Raw genomic sequence first — 19,579 nt, 5'->3', positions numbered from 1 at the left:
TGGCTTTCACAGTGTTCAATGTTATTTCTCTCACAGTTAGCAACTTCCCATCACACATTGGGAGGGGGGGGGATTCCAGCTAACTTGTAGAGTTCATCAACAGGTGTAGGTTTGAGACACCCTGTGATTATTCTGCATGTTTCGTTCAATGCTATGTTCACCTGTTTTGCATGGGCAGATTTGTGACAAACAGGGCAGGCATACTCGGCAATTGAGGAAGACAAGGCCAGGGTTGATGTTCTCATTAAGTTTGGGTCTGCACCCCATGTGCTGCCAGTAAGTTTCTGCAGGATGTTATTGCGTGCAGCTACTTTGTGCTTGGTGTTCATGCAGTGTTTCCCATATATTAGTGTTCAATCTAAAGTGACATCAAGATATTTAAGATGGAAACAATGTTCAAGCTCTTGGCCTTCCCAGGTAACTTTCAATTTCCCATTGGCTTTACAGTTCCACAGGTGGAAAGCACACACTTGTGTCTTGGCAGGGTTAGGCTTCAGGTGGTTATCTTTGTAGTAGCTGGAGAGATCTTTCAAGGCATTCCTAAGTTGGAGTCTTTTGCTTGTGTTGTTAGGCCAAGGTCATCAGCATATATCTGCGTAGTCTGACAAGTCTACATAGGGACTGCCAAATGCAGCACCAAAACACGAATGAAGGAACATGAAAGGCACTTGATGAACTACCCTGGACACAGTATATTATTTGAGAACATTACTCAAATACAGGGGAATTCCAGACAAGAAACAATAAGGGCCAGCTAATCACCTCACAACAAAGGATTCCCCAAGGCAAGAAGCAACCAAGCTTTGAAGCCGCAAGGCTATTCAATGCTAATCAAGGTGATCAATTGCAGTGTTCACACCTGCCTTTCTCCCACCCTGGACATTCCACAGATATATAAACCCCACTTGCCTAGTTTCCAACAAACCTCACAACCTCTAAGGATGCTTGCCATAGATGTGGGTGAAACATCAGAAGAAAATGCTTCTTGAACATAGCCATACAGCCCAGAAAACTCACAGCAACCCAGTAATTCTGGTCATGAAAGCCTTCGACAAAGCCTCAGCATTATTCAAATACTAAAATACTGATAACATTTTGTTTGTCCTTTTTTTCTTTCTTCTTCTTCTTGTGCTGTGTCCATTATTTAACTGTATGCACAGTCCTGTTCTTGAAGTAGGAAACTATTCTCTTTTGAGACCAGAGGAGTGGAAAGATCCCAAGGCCTGCATGAGCCAACTCAGCTGGCAGGAAAGGCCGATAGTTTATGTATTTCTCGCCAGGGGTTTGTCTACTTGATGAAAAAGATAGTGATTAAGGCATAATGGATCATCTAGCAGACTGAAAAAGGGTTACCACTAAAAAAAAATACAGAAATGCTGACAGTTGGACCAGGAAGTAATAATATTCCCAAATGGCCTGTTTGCTCAGCTAGCATAGCACTCTGCCTCTGACGAGATATAGCTCAATGAAACAAAATGCCAGCGGTGTACGAAATTGGTGTTCCTTCCCTCTGAAGCAATGTGAGTCCAAAATAAAAGTTTTAAACTACTAATAAAAGAATCCACATAAAGCAAGAATCTGAAGGAACAACTGTTACAGCGGGCTCTCTAGTCTGGAAACACAGGATTAGAAAAAAACATAGAGGACGGAAAATCACAATCAAGATAAGATGTAATTTTGTCTCCTTTCCATTCATAACAGTCAGGAAAAACTTTCATGGTGTTGTGATTTATTTGTACGATTGTATCAGTAAAGTTGTGGTGACACAATTCATGGCACATGAAACTATGGCACTGCTTCGGTTAGTGAAAAGCATCCTATATCTGATTGTATCCATACAATATCACAAGATTTACATTGCACACATTTTACTTTAAAACAACTAAAATGAGAGTTATATCCACTGTTGGAAAAACTGAATTTTAATAGAGTTAACAAGGATATACAGCTAGAATTTTTTAAAAAAGCGATTCCTATTTAGAGCCTGTAAAACTCTCACCATTTAAGCCATGTAAGTGTTCCAATAGAAGGTAATATAACTTAAAAACAAAAAGAGAAGAAGCTATAAACCCACAGCCTCCGTCAGATATGGCAACAAAAACCACAAAATGAAATACCGTGACTTTGAAAATTGTGGATTTACTCTATGTATTATCTAGTTCTAAAGCACATAAGAAAAATACAAGTTGTGATTTCTAGGTTCAGGTTGAGTATCCCTCATCCAAAATGCTTGGAAGTGTTCCATATTTAGGACCCCCCCCCCCCCGATTTTGGAATACTTGTATATACATAATTAGAGATCTTAGAGATGGGACTCAAGTTCAAACATGAAATTTCAGAATTTCAGATAAGGGATGCTCAACCTGCAGCATTTTCTTCAAAATGCATACAGCTAAACAGACCGATCTGTACTATGCACTTTGTACAGATCAGAGCATGCATTTCCCTCACAGAGAGCCTAAGACTTTGGGAAATATAGGTCAGTGGGTCAGACCCTTCTGCAAGCGCCCTTGAAGTATGAACATCACAGGCAAAGTGCAAGCCTTTCATGTTTTGCTCCAGCCCTGGATTGCTATTGAAGAAGCACAGAATACATCTTTCATCTATTTGCTTGAAAAAGATTTAAGACTTTTTTTTAACTTTTAGAACATATTTTATGGGTGTGCAGGGGGCTATGTGTGCTTGTGGAGGAAGTACCACATCTCGGTGTGTTGATAGAACAGAAAGTCACCCTTGGATCCTAGCCTGTGCTCTTTAAAATATGACTTGTCTAGTTTGAGGAAGGATTAGGTTGTAAGAAATATTTGATTTGTTCTGATATTGTTTGCTAGCCATGTTGAACTGTAAAAAGGCACATTAAAATTTTCAAATAAATGAATATATACTTTTAGGGTTGGTAGAATATGGCACATGAATCAGCCCTAGCTTCTGAAATGATATTCAGAGGTTTGTGAGGAAAGTCCGAAATAGTTGAAAGAATTGTTACAACACTATCATTAAAGGGGCAGTTTCTATACATACTTGGATCAGTTGGTCTAAGACCAAACACACTGGATCAGTATAAGACCACTGTAAGCATTTAGAAAGTGGAATTGTAGAGTAACTCCAGAAGCTATTAATATGTTTCAACCAGTCTCTAAAGCAGTGGTTCTCAACCTGTGGGTCCCCAGATGTTTTGGCCTTCAACTCCCAGAAATCCTAACAGCTGGTAAACTGGCTGAGATTTCTGGGAGTTTTAGGCCAAAACACCTGGGGACCCACAGCTTGAGAACCACTGCTGTAAAGTTTCTAAAGCATCCTCAGCATATGTGTATGACAGTCAAGAGCTTACAAATATCCAGGTTGAATTGAAAAGGTGAAAGATATTTTCCTCTCCCTCATGCTCAGGACTAGGTTACCAGTGACAACTGACTCAGATCCATCACTGGCTGAAGTCCAGTGTGAACACAAGAAAGGTGCTGCTTGCTTTTTGACATCATTTCAGTGATAGCAAAAATGAATCAGTGAAGCAGCAGTGGATTTATACATGATACTTGTTGTGTTGCTGGCTATTGAGCATCCCTTATCTGGAATTCCAAAATTGCCCACTTTGGTGCCTGAGAAAGTAAGACCACTGCTTTCTGATAGTTTAATGTACGTTAAGCTTGTTTCATGCGTGGAATTATTTCAAATGGTGTGTATAATTCCCTTCAGGCTGTGTGTGAGGTATACATGTAACATAAATAAATGGTGTGTTCAATGGACAGGCAGTCCCAGAGTTACAAACATACGACTTAGAAACGTCTTATAGTTAAGAATGGGGGTGAGACAGCAGGAAGTGGGAGAAATTGTTCCTAGAAAGGGAAATTGACTCCTGGAAGAATTGTCATGTGGAAAAGTGGTCTCCACTGAAGCTACCGGCTGTTGGGAATTGTGGGAGTTGGAGTCCAAAACACCTGGAGGGCCTAGGTTTGCCCATGCCTGGTGCAGACTCCTATCGTGTGAATGGGGCCTCTCACGCCTATGGCCATTCATCCCCACACACTCCCTCTGCTTTGGCTTCCCTGTTTTGCTTGAGCGCATTGCGAAGGCTGCGGCGCCCCCTGGTGGCGGTCCGTGCGGAGAGCAGCCTGGCCGCCCGTTGTGGTCGCCCTTGGTCTCGGCCGGAGCGTCGTCGCTAGGGGCGGCTTGTGTTGGAGGAGCGGCTCCTCTCCGCTTAGTCGCCAAGGAGCGGGACAGACACACAAGAGCTGCTGCGCCTTCCTTCCCTCCCGCCTCGCTTCTCCTCCTCCTCCTTTCCCGCTGAATGGAGAGGTGAAGCGAGCCCAGCCTTTCCTTGCCAGTACGCGCTCCCTCTCCTTCCTCCTTCAGCCTCCTTAGCCTGGGAAAAAAGGGACCAGAGAAGCCTAGTTCTCTCTCTCTCTCTCTCTCTCTCTCTCTCTCTCTCTCTCTCTCTCTCTCTCGCCCATCTGATGGCGTCTCACCAGCAGAACCGGATCCAAGCCTACCTGGAGAAGAACAAGATCGGGCCCCTCTTTGAGGTAAGAGGGAAGGCAAGGCATGCAAGGAAAGAGCCTCTTCTTTGTTGACACCACCCTCATGGGAAAGGGTCGCTTTGGGGCCACTCGCCAAGTAACTTTGTTGCTTGCCATCCGTGGGACTGAGAGCCCTTCCTTGAGAGGCGAGTGGAGATGGACCCAGTGCTTGCATTGAGCTCTAGCTTAGCTCTCTTTCTTTCAGTGCCTCTTGTTTATATTTTCTAATACATTTTTTGACCGGTGGAGTAGTGGGTTAAAGCCTTGTGACTTGAAGGTTGGGTTGCTGACCTGAAAGCTGCCAGGTTCGAATCCCACCTGGGGAGAGCACGGATGAGCTCCTTCTATCAGCTCCAGCTCCATATGGGGACATGAGAGAAGCCTCCCACAAGGATGGTAAAACATCAAAACATCCGGGCGTCCCCTGGGCAATGTCCTTGCAGACGGCCAATTCTCTCACTCCAGAAGCGACTTGCAGTTTGTTGTGTTGTCGAAGGCTTTCATGGCCGGGATCACAGGGTTGTTGTATGTCTTTCGGGCTGTGTGGCCATGTTCCAGAAGTATTCTCTCCTGACGTTTCGCCCACATATATACTTCTGGAACATGGCCACACAGTCCGAAAAATATACAACAACCCTGTGACTTGCAGTTTCTCAAGTCGCTCCTGACACGGAAAAAAATTTACATTTTTTGACAGAAACTATGGCAAAGACACCAACACCTACCCGGTCTTGGTGCATCTATTTGATTTGCATTTTGTTACCACTATTTGTCAATTCTGTAGCTGTGTTTGGTATAAGTTTTCATGTATGTATGTGTATGTGTGTTGTTGGACGCTTTCATGGCCCAAATCACAAGGGTCCCTTCCACACAGCCCTATATCCCAGAATATCAAGGTTGAAAATCCCACATTATCTGAGTGTGGACTCAGACAACCCAGTGCAAAGCAGATATTGTGGGATTTTCTGCCATGATATTCTGGGATATAGGGCTGTGTGGAAGGGGCCTGGGTTGCTGTGAGTTTTCCGGGCTGTATGGCCATGTTCCAGAAGTATTCTTTCCTTATGTTTCACCTGCAGCTATGGCAGGCATCCCCAGGCAGTAAGCAGCCAGACCTTGAAGCTGAAAGGCTATTCAATGCTAATCCAGGTGTCCAATTGCAACATTCACACCTGCCTCAAACAGACAAGAGTTCTTTCTCCCACCCTGAGATAGATAAACCCACTTGCCTAGTTTCCAACAGATCTCGCAACCTCTGAAGATGCCTGCCATAGATGCAAGCAAAACATCAGGAAATAATGCTTCTGCAACATGGCCATACAGCTTGGAAAACTCACAGCAACCCTGTATGTATGTGTATCTATAGTAATTTATTGTATTTTTATGTTCATTTCTTTTTTGAATATGTTGTATCCATCTAGAGCCATCAGGAGAGATGGGCAATAAATAAAATTTATTATTATTATTATTATCTATACAGTAAAATTAATGCATTTTGACAACATTTATTAACTACCATGACTCTATGCTTTGGAATCCTTGGAGTTATAGTTTGGTGAGGCATAAGCTCTCCTTTGGCAGAGATGGCTACGGACCTTATAAAACTGCATCTCCCACGATTCCATAGCAATGAGCCAGAACAGTGAAAAGCATGCCAAAATGCATTCGTTCTACAGTGTAGATACAACTATAAATTAAAATAAATGTATAAAATAAATGTATAAATTTATAAAAATAAATAAATAATTAAATAAATAAACTACTTAGTTATTGAAGGCTTTCATGGCCAGAATCACTGGGTTGCTGTGAGTTTTCCAGTCTGTATGTCCATGTTCCAGAAACATTCTCTCCTGACATTTTGTCCACATCTATGGCAAGCATTGTCAGAGGTTGTGAAGTTTGTTGGAAGCTAGGCAAGTGGGGTTTATATATCTGTGGAATGTCCGGGGTGGGAGAAAGAACTCTTGTCTGTTGGAGGCAGGTGTGAATGTTTCAATTGGCCTCCACTCTTAACAATCACCATGTCAGACTACACAGAGAAGCCATTGAAATCCACAAGCATGCGGACAATTTCAACAGAAAGGAGAAATCCATGAAAATGAACAAAATATGGCTACCAGTATTTTTAAAATTCTAAAATCAGGGCAGTAAATAAAGAACAACACTTAGGAAACAGAGGAATTCCAAACATGAATCAATCAGGGCCAGCTAATACCTCCCAGCAAAGGATTCCCTCAGGCAGTAAGCAGCCAGATCTTGAAGCTGAAAGGCTATTCAGTGCTAATCAAGGTGGCAAATTGAAACATTCACACCTGCTTCAGACAAGAGTTCTTTCTCTCACCCCACTTGATTAGTTTTCAGCAGACCTCACAACCTTTGAGGATACCTGCCATAGATGCAGGCAAAACGTCAGGAGAGAATGCTTCTGGAATATGGCTATACAGCCCAGAAAACTCACAGTGACCTAACCGCTCAGTTAATTTCTTTTTCAAAAAAGATTAGACAGGTAAGGAAGATAAAAAAGAGGTTTATACTGAGCAAACACATCAATGCAGGGAAATCTCACACACCAACACATCCACATATGGGCAAAGGAGTTCAGAGAAGACAAATGTACCTATAGGGTTCCTAGGGAAAAAAATCTGTTGTTGGAAGGTCTGATGATCTTTTAAAAAATAATACAACAAAGAAAGAGATCTATCTGCAGTTAGGGCAAGAATATAATGGCTGGTCCAAACTAGAGGAGACCTACAGAAGCAATTAACTGACTAAGGCTGCATTTATACTGTAGAATAAATGCAGCTTGACTGCTCTTTAACTACCACGGCTCAGTGTTCTGGAATCCTGAGCGTTCTAGCTTGTAAGGCGTTAGCACCCTTTGGCCGAGAAGGCTGAAGACCTTATAAAACTGCAACTCCCATTATCCCATTGCATTGGTATTTAAAGGGATGTCAAACTGCCTTAGTTCTACACTGTAGAAACACCCTTTCGTCTCAAGAACGTTTTGCTCCCTCCTGCTTTTTCATATTTGTCTGTGTATGCACATCTGTTTCCTTTCTGGTGATTTTGAGTCCTGCAGGTGCTGTCAAAATGGATGTAAATGAATGCAAAACCACCTCTTGATATTATTCCTTGTGTAAGAAAACCCTCTGAAATGCATAGGCTCTCCATAAGTCCACAGACGACATGAAGGCACACATATGCTGTGTCCTTTTTTGGTGTATTCAGGTTAGGCCCTTTTCCTTTAAGCCCCCAAAATGGGGCTACAATAGGGAATATAGTTTCCCCCCTATCCTAGGTTTTTAATGAGGAAGCTGCACTTGCTGGTATTCTCACTTTTTTATTCCTCTCAATGCTGCCAGGTCTGTTTAGCTATCTGAGACAGAGGAGCAAGTGCTCCACCAATTCTCTGCTTCTGTCCAATTAACATCCATAGTACCTGGAAGCTGGTAAATTATTTTGGCACTTCAAGCAGGAAAAAGAATCCCACAAGTGCTTCCATCCTTCCGGTCAGAAAAAGTGTATTGATAATAGCTAAATGGCTAACAATGTGTTGTCGAAGGCTTTCATGGCCGGAATCGCTGGGTTGCTGTGAGTTTTTCAGGCTGTATGGACATGTTCCAGAAGCATTCTTTCCTGGTGTTTCATCCAAATCTATGGCAGGCATCCTCAGAGTTTGTGAGGTCTGCATCTGAAGATGCCTGCCATAGATGCAGGTGAAACGTCAGGAGAGAATGTTTCTGCAGTATGGCCATACAGCCTGGAAAACTCACAGCAACCCAGTAAATGGCTAACAATTTGCTGCTCTTTTATGGACCCCAAATAATCTACCTTTAGCAGTCTGCCTCACTCCAGTTGTGAGACAGATCTTGTATCTTGAACATATGATTTGATTTTCCTTTCTACTATATGGCCTAACTTATTTTTTTAATGGGGTGAGGGGCGGTCATTCATTTTTTTTGAGATTTCTCTTCTTTAGCTTAAATCCGGTTGTTGGTCCCAACCAAAATGTACCCATTAAATGAACAGGAACTTCGGGGTGCATCTACACCAGTGGTGTCCAACCTTTTTTTGGGTTTGGTGTAGTTATTTGGGGTGCTGATTCAGAAAATGGCATTGGATAGACCACATCAGCTCTAGTTTCTGATACAGAACATATGCCATCTAGTAGTCGCCATTTGATCACCCACAGAAAACCATATTTAATAATTTAGAGCTGACGTGGTCTATCCAATGCAATTTTCTGAATCAGCATCCCAAATAACCCCAGAAACAGGCCTTAAAACGAAGACACCAAGGCACCCCTGCTTCCAGGGGCCATGTGGAATGGCTCTGCTCAGTGGGAGGGAGGGAGGAGGAGAAGCAGCAGTCAGAAGACTTGTTGCGCCTTTCATGATATCCCCATTGCCTCGGCACTATGAGAAGGTTTTGCAAGACCAGTTGCTCTTGTTGCAACACTGCGGTAACAGTGAGGCCAAGGACCATATTTTAGTACTTGGTAACCATAGGTTGGGAATCACCAATCTACACTGTAGAATGAATGCAGTTTGACACCATGTTAACTGCCATGGCTCAGTGCTGTAGAATCATGGGAATTGTAGCTTTTTAATGTCTTAAGTTTTCCCTGACAAATGGGGGTGTTTCCTCACCAAACTAGTAATTCTATAGCATTGAGCCATGGCAGCTGATATGCTGTCAAACTGCATTCATTCTACAGTGTAGATGCAGCCTTAATAAGTCAGCACTTACGTTTAATTGATTCTGTAGGTGTACTCAAGTTTGGGCCAACCACTGGATTTAGGTCATTGTGTTCTTGCCTTTACTGCGTACAATTTACTTTGTTTTGTTCTATAATTCTTTTTTTTTTAATCATGAGACGTTCCAATAACTATTTGTCTTCTCTTAGCCCCTTTGCCCATATGTGTGTATGGTGTGTGAGATTTCTCCTCATGTGTGTGTGCTCACCATAATCCCTTTTCCTTCTCACTTTTTAAAAATATAACTAAGTAGTTGCTTGTGAAAGAGAGACATGGTTTTATGGCCATGCCCCCGCTGAACGCCTCACTTAATGAAATTTTCTATTGCTGCACTTGCAGAGAGTCAGCGAAACTGGACTGGATAGGATTCACCCAGAGTCATGCTTGGCACCTTTAGGCTGTGAGCAGCTCAGCCTTTGGTGGACATCTCTTCCTGTATCTGTGCGTGCAAGTACTGCGAGGACAGTGTCCTGTTAGTTGCCAGGGCATGGGGTCAGAGAGTGACTTTGCACTGCTTTGGTCAAAGAAGACACCCTCTGGACTTTTGCTTCACCCTTTCCTGTCATTTCAATGTGAGGGATTCAGAGTGTTTCAGAGGCTCATTGGACAGGAGGCTGGTGAGGGATGCACATGCAGACTCAGCACATGGGAGCATTTGCTTCAGGGTGTATAATGTGAAAGCAGCATTGCTCTGCTTTGAGAGTAAATGAGAGGTCAGCTGAAGATTTAAGCTTGCCATGAATGCCAGTGTAGATGACACTGGAGCTATTAGCTTTTTTGGGGTGATCTAAAACAAAAATACCATGGAACAGATTCATTCATGATTAATGGAAGCACAAGGCAGATTATAAACAAGATTTCACCCTACTTTCTGTCCCTATTGTGATAATTGGATTTTGAAAAAGTTGGCTTGTTGTGGAAGTAAAGGTTGATGAGAAAACTTCCATGGAGACAGCTTTTCCCTATGATAACTCTTTTGAAGTGAATTTCCCTTCCTAGGAGTAGATTTCTCTCACTTCTTGTTGCCCCACCCCCATTTTTAACTACGAGTTGTTTGTAAATCAGATATTTGTAACTCAGGAAGTGCCTGTATACTCATCTCCAGAGTTCGTAGCATTTTTCAATTTAGGCTGAGCTTTGATATATCATTTATTAAACCTTTTTAATTCTTTAAGCGTAGGACAGGATATATGTTGACAATTATTGTTGTTAAAGTGAATATTTACTTAGTCTGACTCTTAAAAAAACAAAATGTTCATGCTTTTAGGCCTTTTCAGATTTACTGCCTTTTTAGTTATTGTGATACAAGCCTGTTAATTATATATGAAAATCTTGTATATAAAAAATAAAAACCTAAAATGAATTTTGCATAGCTTTTGAAATATTTTCTTTCTTTGGACTCACTACCCAATTTTTTAAGGAAAGGCATGCTCATATAATAAAAAATACATTCTGAAGTGAGGTGATGTTGCTATTAAAACACATTGTAATTCAGGCATAAAGAACTACCCAGTGTTCAGTAGCAATTTATTTATTTTTGTTTGGCCAAATAGTTGCAATTTGTAACTTACCTCTAATGTGGTATTATTATGTTCTTAGTCACAAAGAAATTGGCATGATAGTCTCTATATTTTCTATACCAGGGAAGTAATGTCTACTTAAGCAACATTCATCTTTGTGAATGTAGTGACTTGTAAAGAACATTAGAAATAAAGTGATATTTGGGGTACTAAAAATCATCCGTTATTACTACCAGAATGTGATCCAGCCATATTAATAAGTTACATATGGCTCCCAGATGGTGTGAATCTGATACAGCTTGTGGGTTTTGAGCACACTGATTCAGCATAGCTGATATTTCTCACCTACTGGATTTAGATCAGTTTAGTATCAGTCGTGATTCGCCAATACCCTTGGCATTGCACTTTGTGAATACATGTGTCATCTCAGAGAGATAAAACAAATATTTGAAATTATTTGATCTTTTAATCAAACTTGTTTTTGGAATATCGAGGGATGCTGATAAGAAGAATCCTGGACAGAAGAGAATTTTTGCAGTTTGGGGTTTTACTCTGCTTAAAATTTGTAAGTGTTATGTTCTCTGCAAAATACACTGTTTTTCCTGCAAAAAAGGTATTGTGGTTTTTGAAGAAAGCAGTGCATGATTCTTGCTTGGCTGCTGTGATGGACTGAATGAGGGCAAACAAGTTGAAACTTAACCTTGACAAGATAGAGGTCCTCCAGGTCAGTTGTACGGCCGATCGGGGCATAGGGTGGCAACCTGTGCTCGACAGGATCGCATTCCCCCTGAAGGCACAGGTCCGCAGCTTGGGGGTCCTCCTGGACTCAACGCTTGATGCTCAGGTGTCAGCAGTGGCTGGGAGGGTCTTTTCACAATTAAAACTTGTGCGCTAGCTGCGACCGTACCTCGTGAAGTCTGACTTGGCCATGGTGGTCCATGCCTTAGTTATCTCCAGATTGGACTACTGCAATGCACTCTACGTTGGGCTGCCTCTGAAGATGGCCCGGAAACTACATCTAGTACAAAGATCGGCAGCCAGATTAATAACCGGAGCTAGCTACAGAAAGTGGTCCTGTTTATCTCCACGATCACCTCCTCCCATACAAACCCACGCAGGCCCTAAGATCATCCGGTGAGGCCCTCCTCGCGCTTCTCGCCTTCCTGGTGGGGACGAGGGAGAGGGCCTTCTCGGTGGCGGCTCCCCAGTTCTGGAACTCTCTCCCCAAGGAGATTAGATTAGCTCCTTCACTGCCCATCTTTTAGAGTTTTAAGGTATTTATTTGATGTGCATATCTTATTGCTGTATTGTGTTAACTACTGTTTTAAATCACTGTTTTTATGATGTTATATGTTATGCTGGGCATGTCCCTGTTGTAAGCCGCCCCGAGTCCCTTCGGGGAGATGGTGGCTGGAAACAAGAATAAAGTTGTTGTTGTTGTTGTTGTTGTTGTTGTTGTTGTTATTATTATTACTTCTGAGAATAATTAGTGAACTGTAGCTTCTGCTGTGTAAGAAATAGCTTTTTCTGAGTAGAAAATAATGTTTGCTTTTTAATAGCAAAAGCAATGTCTTTTGCAGAAAATATTGTGGATTTTATGCGAGTAAATTTCAAACTTCAAACAGTCTACAAAAGCTTCAGTTTTCAAAGACTTTCTTAAGAAAATTGCTAAAATTACCTCTTCTTTCCTTTAAGAACAAAGTTAGGCAAAAAGGTCCTTACTTTAAAAAGCCTTTAAAATTGGTTAGTGTTTTGCTGCAACACTGAGTAGAGCAAATGCAGCTGGGGATAGTTGTGAAAGTGATTTGCTTGCTCATTTTCTTACTATCACTACTGCTCATATTTCCAGCTCTGTTTTCAGCTCATAGATTCAACCTGCTCCAGGTCAGTGAGGTGTTGCTTAATTCTTCTGTTGTAAATTAAGAAAAGATCTTAACCAGTATTAGCAGTTAAGGCCCATTGCTGCCAGGCTCCATTACTGTTGCCAGTCCGGGGATTCCTTTACCTAGATCTGTTAACACATTACCTTTTAAATTAATGAGGGCCACTACTGTAATTTTCCACAGTATGACAGAGTGAGAGCCTGTGTGGTATAGTAGTCTGAATGTTTGGCTAGGATAATGGGAGGTAAGGATCTGAATCCCTGCTCAGCCATATTGGAAACCCATTGGGTAACCCTGGGCAAATCACATTATTTCAGCCTAAGAGGAGAGCAAGGGCAAATTCCATCTGGCCAGATTTTGCCAAGAAAACATGTGATAAGAGTTACCATAAGTCTGAAATTACTTGAAGGCAATAAATGACAACTTTGGTAAATCCAGGGTAATGTTTTTTGGGGAATTGCTAAATTAGTAAGTAGTTTACAGCGATCTGCTAAAAATGTAGTAACAACAAGCAGATCTTCCAGCATTTTTCCATGAAAGGCTATGCCTGTTCAATACTTTCATATCTTCTTTAATGTATGATATTGAAAAGTACATCCAGAAAAGGTTTAGTTTCCACACCACACATGTGTCTTGGGGTAGTGGACTTTGGCTAAATGTTGTATGAATGAATGACATTACTACCACATTTTCTGGGAGACATACGTAAGAGCATTGTTGTTTTTTTTTAAAAAAACATAAGAACTAAAAATCCATTAGGCTTTGGTTGCATAAGAACAATTTCAGCTATATTTGTACCTCTTTCTGAGAGATGAACCTTCAGTGTCTTCCTAAAAAGGAGAAAAATAAATACACAGCATTGGAAATATAACATAGGCATTGTGATGTTTCTGTAAAGAGTAGCTGTAATTATTCATACACATTCTGTTAGTGGATGAGGAATTTAGAATGTTGCAGATAGTAAAAACCATTAATGCATATCATGATGTTTAATCTATGCTGAAAATTGTGCCATCACCTCTCAAGTTGGGAGCTTTGAAATGGTTGAACAGAAGCTCCCCTGCCTTTTACAGGGAAAACCAGCTGATTTCTAATCCATTTAAAATGCAGACATGTGCTTTTCATGGTAAGAACAGACAAACATCTTGAGCTCTGAGGATTGCCTGGGAAGGAATCCCACTGGAGCATTGCAGCACATAATATATATCATACGAAAGCTGACTGGCACAACCTAGGGATCACAATCAGATACAGTGAAGGCATTTTCTCTTGTGCTTTGCTACTCTGCTGCTGGAAGAAACATTAACAACCTTACGTATGCAGATGATACCACTCTGATGGCTGAAAGTGAGAAGGAGCTGAGGAGCCTTATCACCAGGTGAAAGAAGAAAGTGCAAAAGCCGGGCTGCAGTTAAACATCAAGAAAACCAAGATTATGGCAACCACACCTATTGAATGGCCAGTTGCATTCTCCATGATTTGGGGTGCATTGACTATTGGCAAGAGTTTGGTACTCTACTGAGGAGATATCTCCTCCCAAGTGGCATTCCTCTTTCCTGCTTGTCCATGGCAACTACACCTATTGATAACTGGCAAATAGAGGGAGAAAACGTGGAGGCAGTGACAGACTTTATATTTTTAGGCACGAAGATCACTGCAGATGCAGACTGCAGCCAAGAAATCAGAAGACGTTTACTTCTTGGGAGGAGAGCAATGGCCAACCTTGACAAAATAGTGAAGAGTAGAGACATCACACTGGCAATGAAGGTCCGCTTAGTCAAAGCAATGGTATTCCCCATAGTAACCTATGAATGCGAGAGCTGGACCATAAGGAAGGCTGAGCGAAGAAAGATAGACGCTTTTGAACTCTGGTGCTGGAGGAAAATCCTGAGAGTGCCTTGGACCACAACATCCAACCAGTCCATCCTCCAGGAAATAATGCCCGGCTGCTCACTGGAGGGAAGGATATTAGAGGCAAAGCTGAAGTATTTTGGCCACATCATGAGGAGACAGGAAAGCTTGCAAAAGATCACGATGCTGGGGAAAATGGAAGGAAAAAGGAAGAGAGGCCGACCAAGGGCAAGATGGATAGACGGTATCCTTGAAGTGACTGGGTTGACCTTGAAGGAACTGGGGGCGGCGATGGCCGACAAGGAGCTCTGGCGTGAACTGGTCCATGAGGTCACAAAGAGTTGGAAACGACTAGGTGAATGAAGAAGAGACTCTGCTGCTGAGTATGCATGCCAGTATGGAATACATCTCACCAGGTTAAAACAGTGGATGTGCTTCTTAATGAGATGTGCCACATTATCACAGGATGTCTACACCCTAGACTGCTGGAGATATTATATTGTTTAGCCAGTATTGCACCACCTGATATTGCACCGCCGGGAAGTAGCAGCCAGCAATGAAAGGACCAAGGCATTGACATCTCCGGCCCATCCTCTGTTTGGAAATCAGCCCGCTTGCCAACGCCAAATCAAGAAACAGTTTTCTAAGATCTACAGAGATACTCACAGGAACACTTCAGCAGGTGAAAGTCCAAAAATGACCGGTAAAACCCAGAACCTCAATCAGTGATGGATACCAGATGAAAAACTCCCTCCTGGGCACACAGAAGACTGAACAACTTGACACTGAACAGACTGTGCTCTGGCACCACAAGATGCAGAGCTAGTCTTGTTCTCTGTTTAATGCAGGAAAACTGGCAAGAGCATCCCTGCAACTAACCAACTTGCCATTTTTGAATATGCCAATAGAAAGAGACCTCACAATCTATATAATTGTTTCCATTGCCGGACAGCTGTTACTCTAAGGAGGTTCTTTCTAATGTTCAATCAAAACCTCCCCCCTCCCTCCCTCGTAACTTAAAACCATTAGACCTAGACCTATCCTCCAGAGCAGCAGTGAACAAACCTTCATCTTTGTCTCTGTTGCAGCAAGCTAATCATGTGTAATCCTCTGAACCTTTCCTCACATGTTTTGCTTCATATCCCTTATCTTTGTCCCTTATAATCTTCTACAGTTTGTCTACATCCTTCCTAAAATGGGGTGAAGCCTTTGGATAGAAAAGTTGCTGTTCTGCAGCTAAAAGAACAAAAAGAAAAAAAAGACAGAGGACAAGAGATGTGATGTGTATTACTTGATACAGTACTTGTCTTTCAGAGAAGATTGGATTGTACAAGCACATCAATCCATCTCTTACAGAGAATCACATGAAAGATGTTTGCACTTTGTTTTATACTCTGACCTTTTTAAATTTCAACTTTTTAAATTTCAACAATATTACATTTACTTCATAGTAATTTTTTTAAAAAAATTCAGGCTAAATACAGTTATAAAAGGAAAAGAACAGAAAGACAAGATGCTAAAACAAATAAAAAATACAGGTTTTAACTAAATTGCATGGTATGGCTTCAGTATCACTACATTGAAGTATATTATATATCTGCTGCCTTTGTAATGTACAGTAGTTAAAATGGATTATTACAAAAACTCAAGTGTTGTTAGTGAGGTTCAGATAATGTTGTTTCAGAGCTTGTATATACAGAAAAGAGATACCAAATCAAGGCAACTATCTCCATCTGTTTCCCCTTTTAATGCTCTTATCTCATACCGGTATGTTAGTTTTTCCACAGTAGCTATAAACCATATTCTTTTTATCCAGGAGAAGAAAAAGAAATCTCAGTTGTGACTTTCCATTCCTTAGCCATTTTTAGGCGTACTGCTGTCAAGGGAACTGAAAGTCTTTATATTTAAGGGATGAATTAGGTCCTTTGAAGATGGAAAGAAGAAGAAAAGTCTCACTGTAATATACTTTTTGATTCAGCATATCTGACAGGAATTTTAGAACATCATTCCAACATTTTTTTAAAAAAAACTTGATTGCATTGTAACGACATATGATTCATAGTTCCCTTATCTTTACAACCCCTCCAGCATTGAGGAGAAACTAAGTGTATCACTTTAGAGAATTTCACCAAGTGTGTAGCATCTTATATAAGTGTTCGCTAACTGATGCTGATGTAGTGGTAAATTCAAAAATGTTGTCTACTGTATTTCAGAAATTACAGTATCCAGTTAATTTTCCCATTTGACTTTCAATACTTCCTGCATGTGATATGACATTCAGTATGGGCTGATAGGGAAGGGTGTGGAGCTAGATGTTTCTTCCATTCTCACTATATTCCTCATCACTATCCATCTCTAATTCTAACCCTGTATCAAAGTATTCTGCCTGATACTGTAAAGTAATCGTTGCAATTAGAATGCATGGCACTATCTCTTAAAATAAGAGTTTGCTATTCCTCCTGAATTTGCTAATAAAGGAATTCAGGCGCAAAGCAAATATTGAAATAAGTATTTTATATTCTTGGTTCAATAGACTGATGGTTTTGTGTGGTCTAACAAAATGAGTTTAATGTATTGTTGAAGGCTTTCACAGTCAGAATTACCGGGGTGCTGTGTGGTTTCCAGGCTGTATGGCTGTGTTCTAGCAGAATTTTCTCCTGACGTTTCACCTGCATTTGTGGTTGGCCTGCAACTGTGGTTGGAGCCACTGAAGATGCTAGCCACAGATGCAGGCGAAACATCTGGAGAAAATGCTGCCAGAACATGGCCATACAGCCCAGAAACCACACAGTAACCCAGTATGAGTTTAGATATAGGTACAGTTTTTATGGAGTTCCAGCTTTTAGGGTACTCATCAAATGGGATTTTATTTATTGATTTACTTATATTCTGCTTTTTCTCTCTCAACAGGGACTCAAAGACTCATTATAACTATTGTATTAATGTATGAATTGGCTAAATTCCCCATGAGTAAAACCTTTAAAAATTAATTGTGATTTCTCTATTTTAATATTCTTGATAGCACCCTGAATTTTTTTTGCAATAATAATAATAGCTAAATCTGTCATTTTTAGTTGATTAGATTCCAGAAATCCATTCTTGTATATTATTTAAATATTGTTTTTGTCCCCCACACACACACACATTTTTAGAGCATTAGCAAGTAGTTTTTAATTTTTCTTTCCATGCTGATAAAAATAACATTGGGTATAAACCAGTGTTCTATGCATCTGGCTCATGTTCAGTGCTTTTAATTCAGACCGTTTTCTCATTAGTATTTTTGAATTTCAGTTTCCTTGTGTGGCTAATGTTTTGAATTAACACTTCTTGGCATGATCAATTTTTTTATTTAAACCCCAATTTTAGCTTTTAATGAATCCCACAACATAGACTGTTTTATTTCTGTTGTTTCATCTTCCTGAAAAAAAAAGTTTTTTATTATTTTGTCGTATAGAATTGATTATAAGTTTGTTGCTTAATTATGTGTTTGAACCTCCATTGCCTGAAGTTAAAAAAATGTGTGAGGAGCATGGTCTTGACTTTAGATATGATTAATGTCTATTGATTTAATATATTGCATGAAAGGGGAAAGCTAAGAAATGATCAATATGTATATATTTGTGTCTTGGTTAATAATGTGTGCAACCTTTCTGTGTGGGGTATAAATAATGCCAGACATCAATAAGTGTTTTCTTGAAAAATGCTTGTCCTGGTTTGCAGACTTGTCCACCTGAATATTTGTTGAATGTAGGATTTTAAACACAATTAGTAACACTTCCCATTATCAAGTCCCCCTTAAGAAAAGAATGATTACTTTAAACATTTCTTTGAAAAACTCAAGTTGTCCAAAGTTGAGAGCATGGTGATTTTCCAAAGTGATTTCCTTCCTTTTAGTTGTCATTTAATGAATATAAATCTACTATTAGGATCTTTTAATACTGTAGAGTCTCACTTATCCAACATTCGTTTATTCAATGTTCTGGATTATCCAACGCAGTCTGCCTCTCTCCCAGATCCACAGCTATTTCTCTAGGAAGCAAGGACTGAACTTTTTATGCATTTAATTTCTGACAATGTTGTTATTGTAAGTTCATTTTATGCAATTCTATTGTTATTTGTAATCAATGTGTTAGTAGCCAATGTTTTTGTAGTCAATGTGATGTTTTGATGCTAAATTTGTAAATACAGTAATTACTACATAACGTTGCCGTGTATTGAACTGCTTTTTCTGTCAATTTGTTGTAAAACATGATGTTTTGGAGCTTAATTTGTAAAAACATAACGTAATTTAATGTTTAATAAGCTTTTCCTTAATCCCTCCTTATTATCCAACATAGTCGCTTATCCAACATTCTGTTGTCCTGTTTATGTTGGATAAGTGAGACTCTACTGTAAATTATCTATTTCCAAAAGGTAAGAGCTTGAAAGTAACATTGCCACCCCTTTGCTTTTTGGGAGAACCTAACCACAACACTGAATTGGAAAATGTGCACCGTTTTATGCTGATGTGTCTCCTGAGGACAAACTTTGTCTGTCTCAAGATCTTTAAAATATTTTCACTCCTTATACTTTTCATCTAATCCATCTATATTATATGAAATAATCCCAAAGGAGCTCATCATTGTCAAACACCAGCGCCTTTCATTATGACACAACTGTTACAGTTATTGTTATCAACCTAATCTTGTGATGCAACAAAGAATATAACTATAACATTAAAATATATAATTTGGACAGAACCTTTAACTGGAGCGGAGAAATATTCCTCTGTGTCTGATTTTAAATGATTGGCATCTGAGTGAGAAATAAGGCCAGGGAGTGGCATATTTAACCATAAATACACCTATTACTGTGCTACTTGAATATGGATAAACACAGCACTGAGAAATAATATAATGGATATAACTGTGGCTCCTGTTTGTCCAGTGTTGATAGATGTTTTTCAATTTGTGCAGCCTGAGGATGAGGACAGGATTCTTGAAGAGGTGAGAGCTACTACATGTGTTCTAGATCCTTGCCCTTCCTGGCTGATCTAACAGGCCAGAGGGAGATTG

General features: G+C 40.4%; 1 protein-coding gene across 2 annotated transcripts in view; it reads left to right on the top strand.

Moving 5' to 3' along the window:
* The first annotated feature begins 4,211 nt into the window (after window positions 1-4,211).
* Window positions 4,212-19,579, top strand: part of c4h8orf34 (chromosome 4 C8orf34 homolog) — a 110,205-nt gene continuing 94,837 nt past the window's right edge. The window contains exon 1 of one of the 2 annotated variants that reach the window (XM_008108557.3): window positions 4,212-4,520. In XM_008108557.3, coding sequence (XP_008106764.2) covers window positions 4,452-4,520 — 69 coding nt within the window. In that variant the 5' untranslated portion in view covers window positions 4,212-4,451. Of the gene's footprint in view, window positions 4,521-12,540; window positions 12,676-19,579 lie in introns of those variants that run through there. The other variant, XM_008108558.3, reaches the window with a different exon arrangement.

This window comes from Anolis carolinensis, chromosome 4, assembly GCF_035594765.1.
Source record: "Anolis carolinensis isolate JA03-04 chromosome 4, rAnoCar3.1.pri, whole genome shotgun sequence".
Classification (NCBI taxonomy): domain Eukaryota; kingdom Metazoa; phylum Chordata; class Lepidosauria; order Squamata; family Dactyloidae; genus Anolis; species Anolis carolinensis.
Note: the sequence above shows the minus strand (reverse complement) of the source record. Positions and strands in the feature narration are given on the sequence as shown.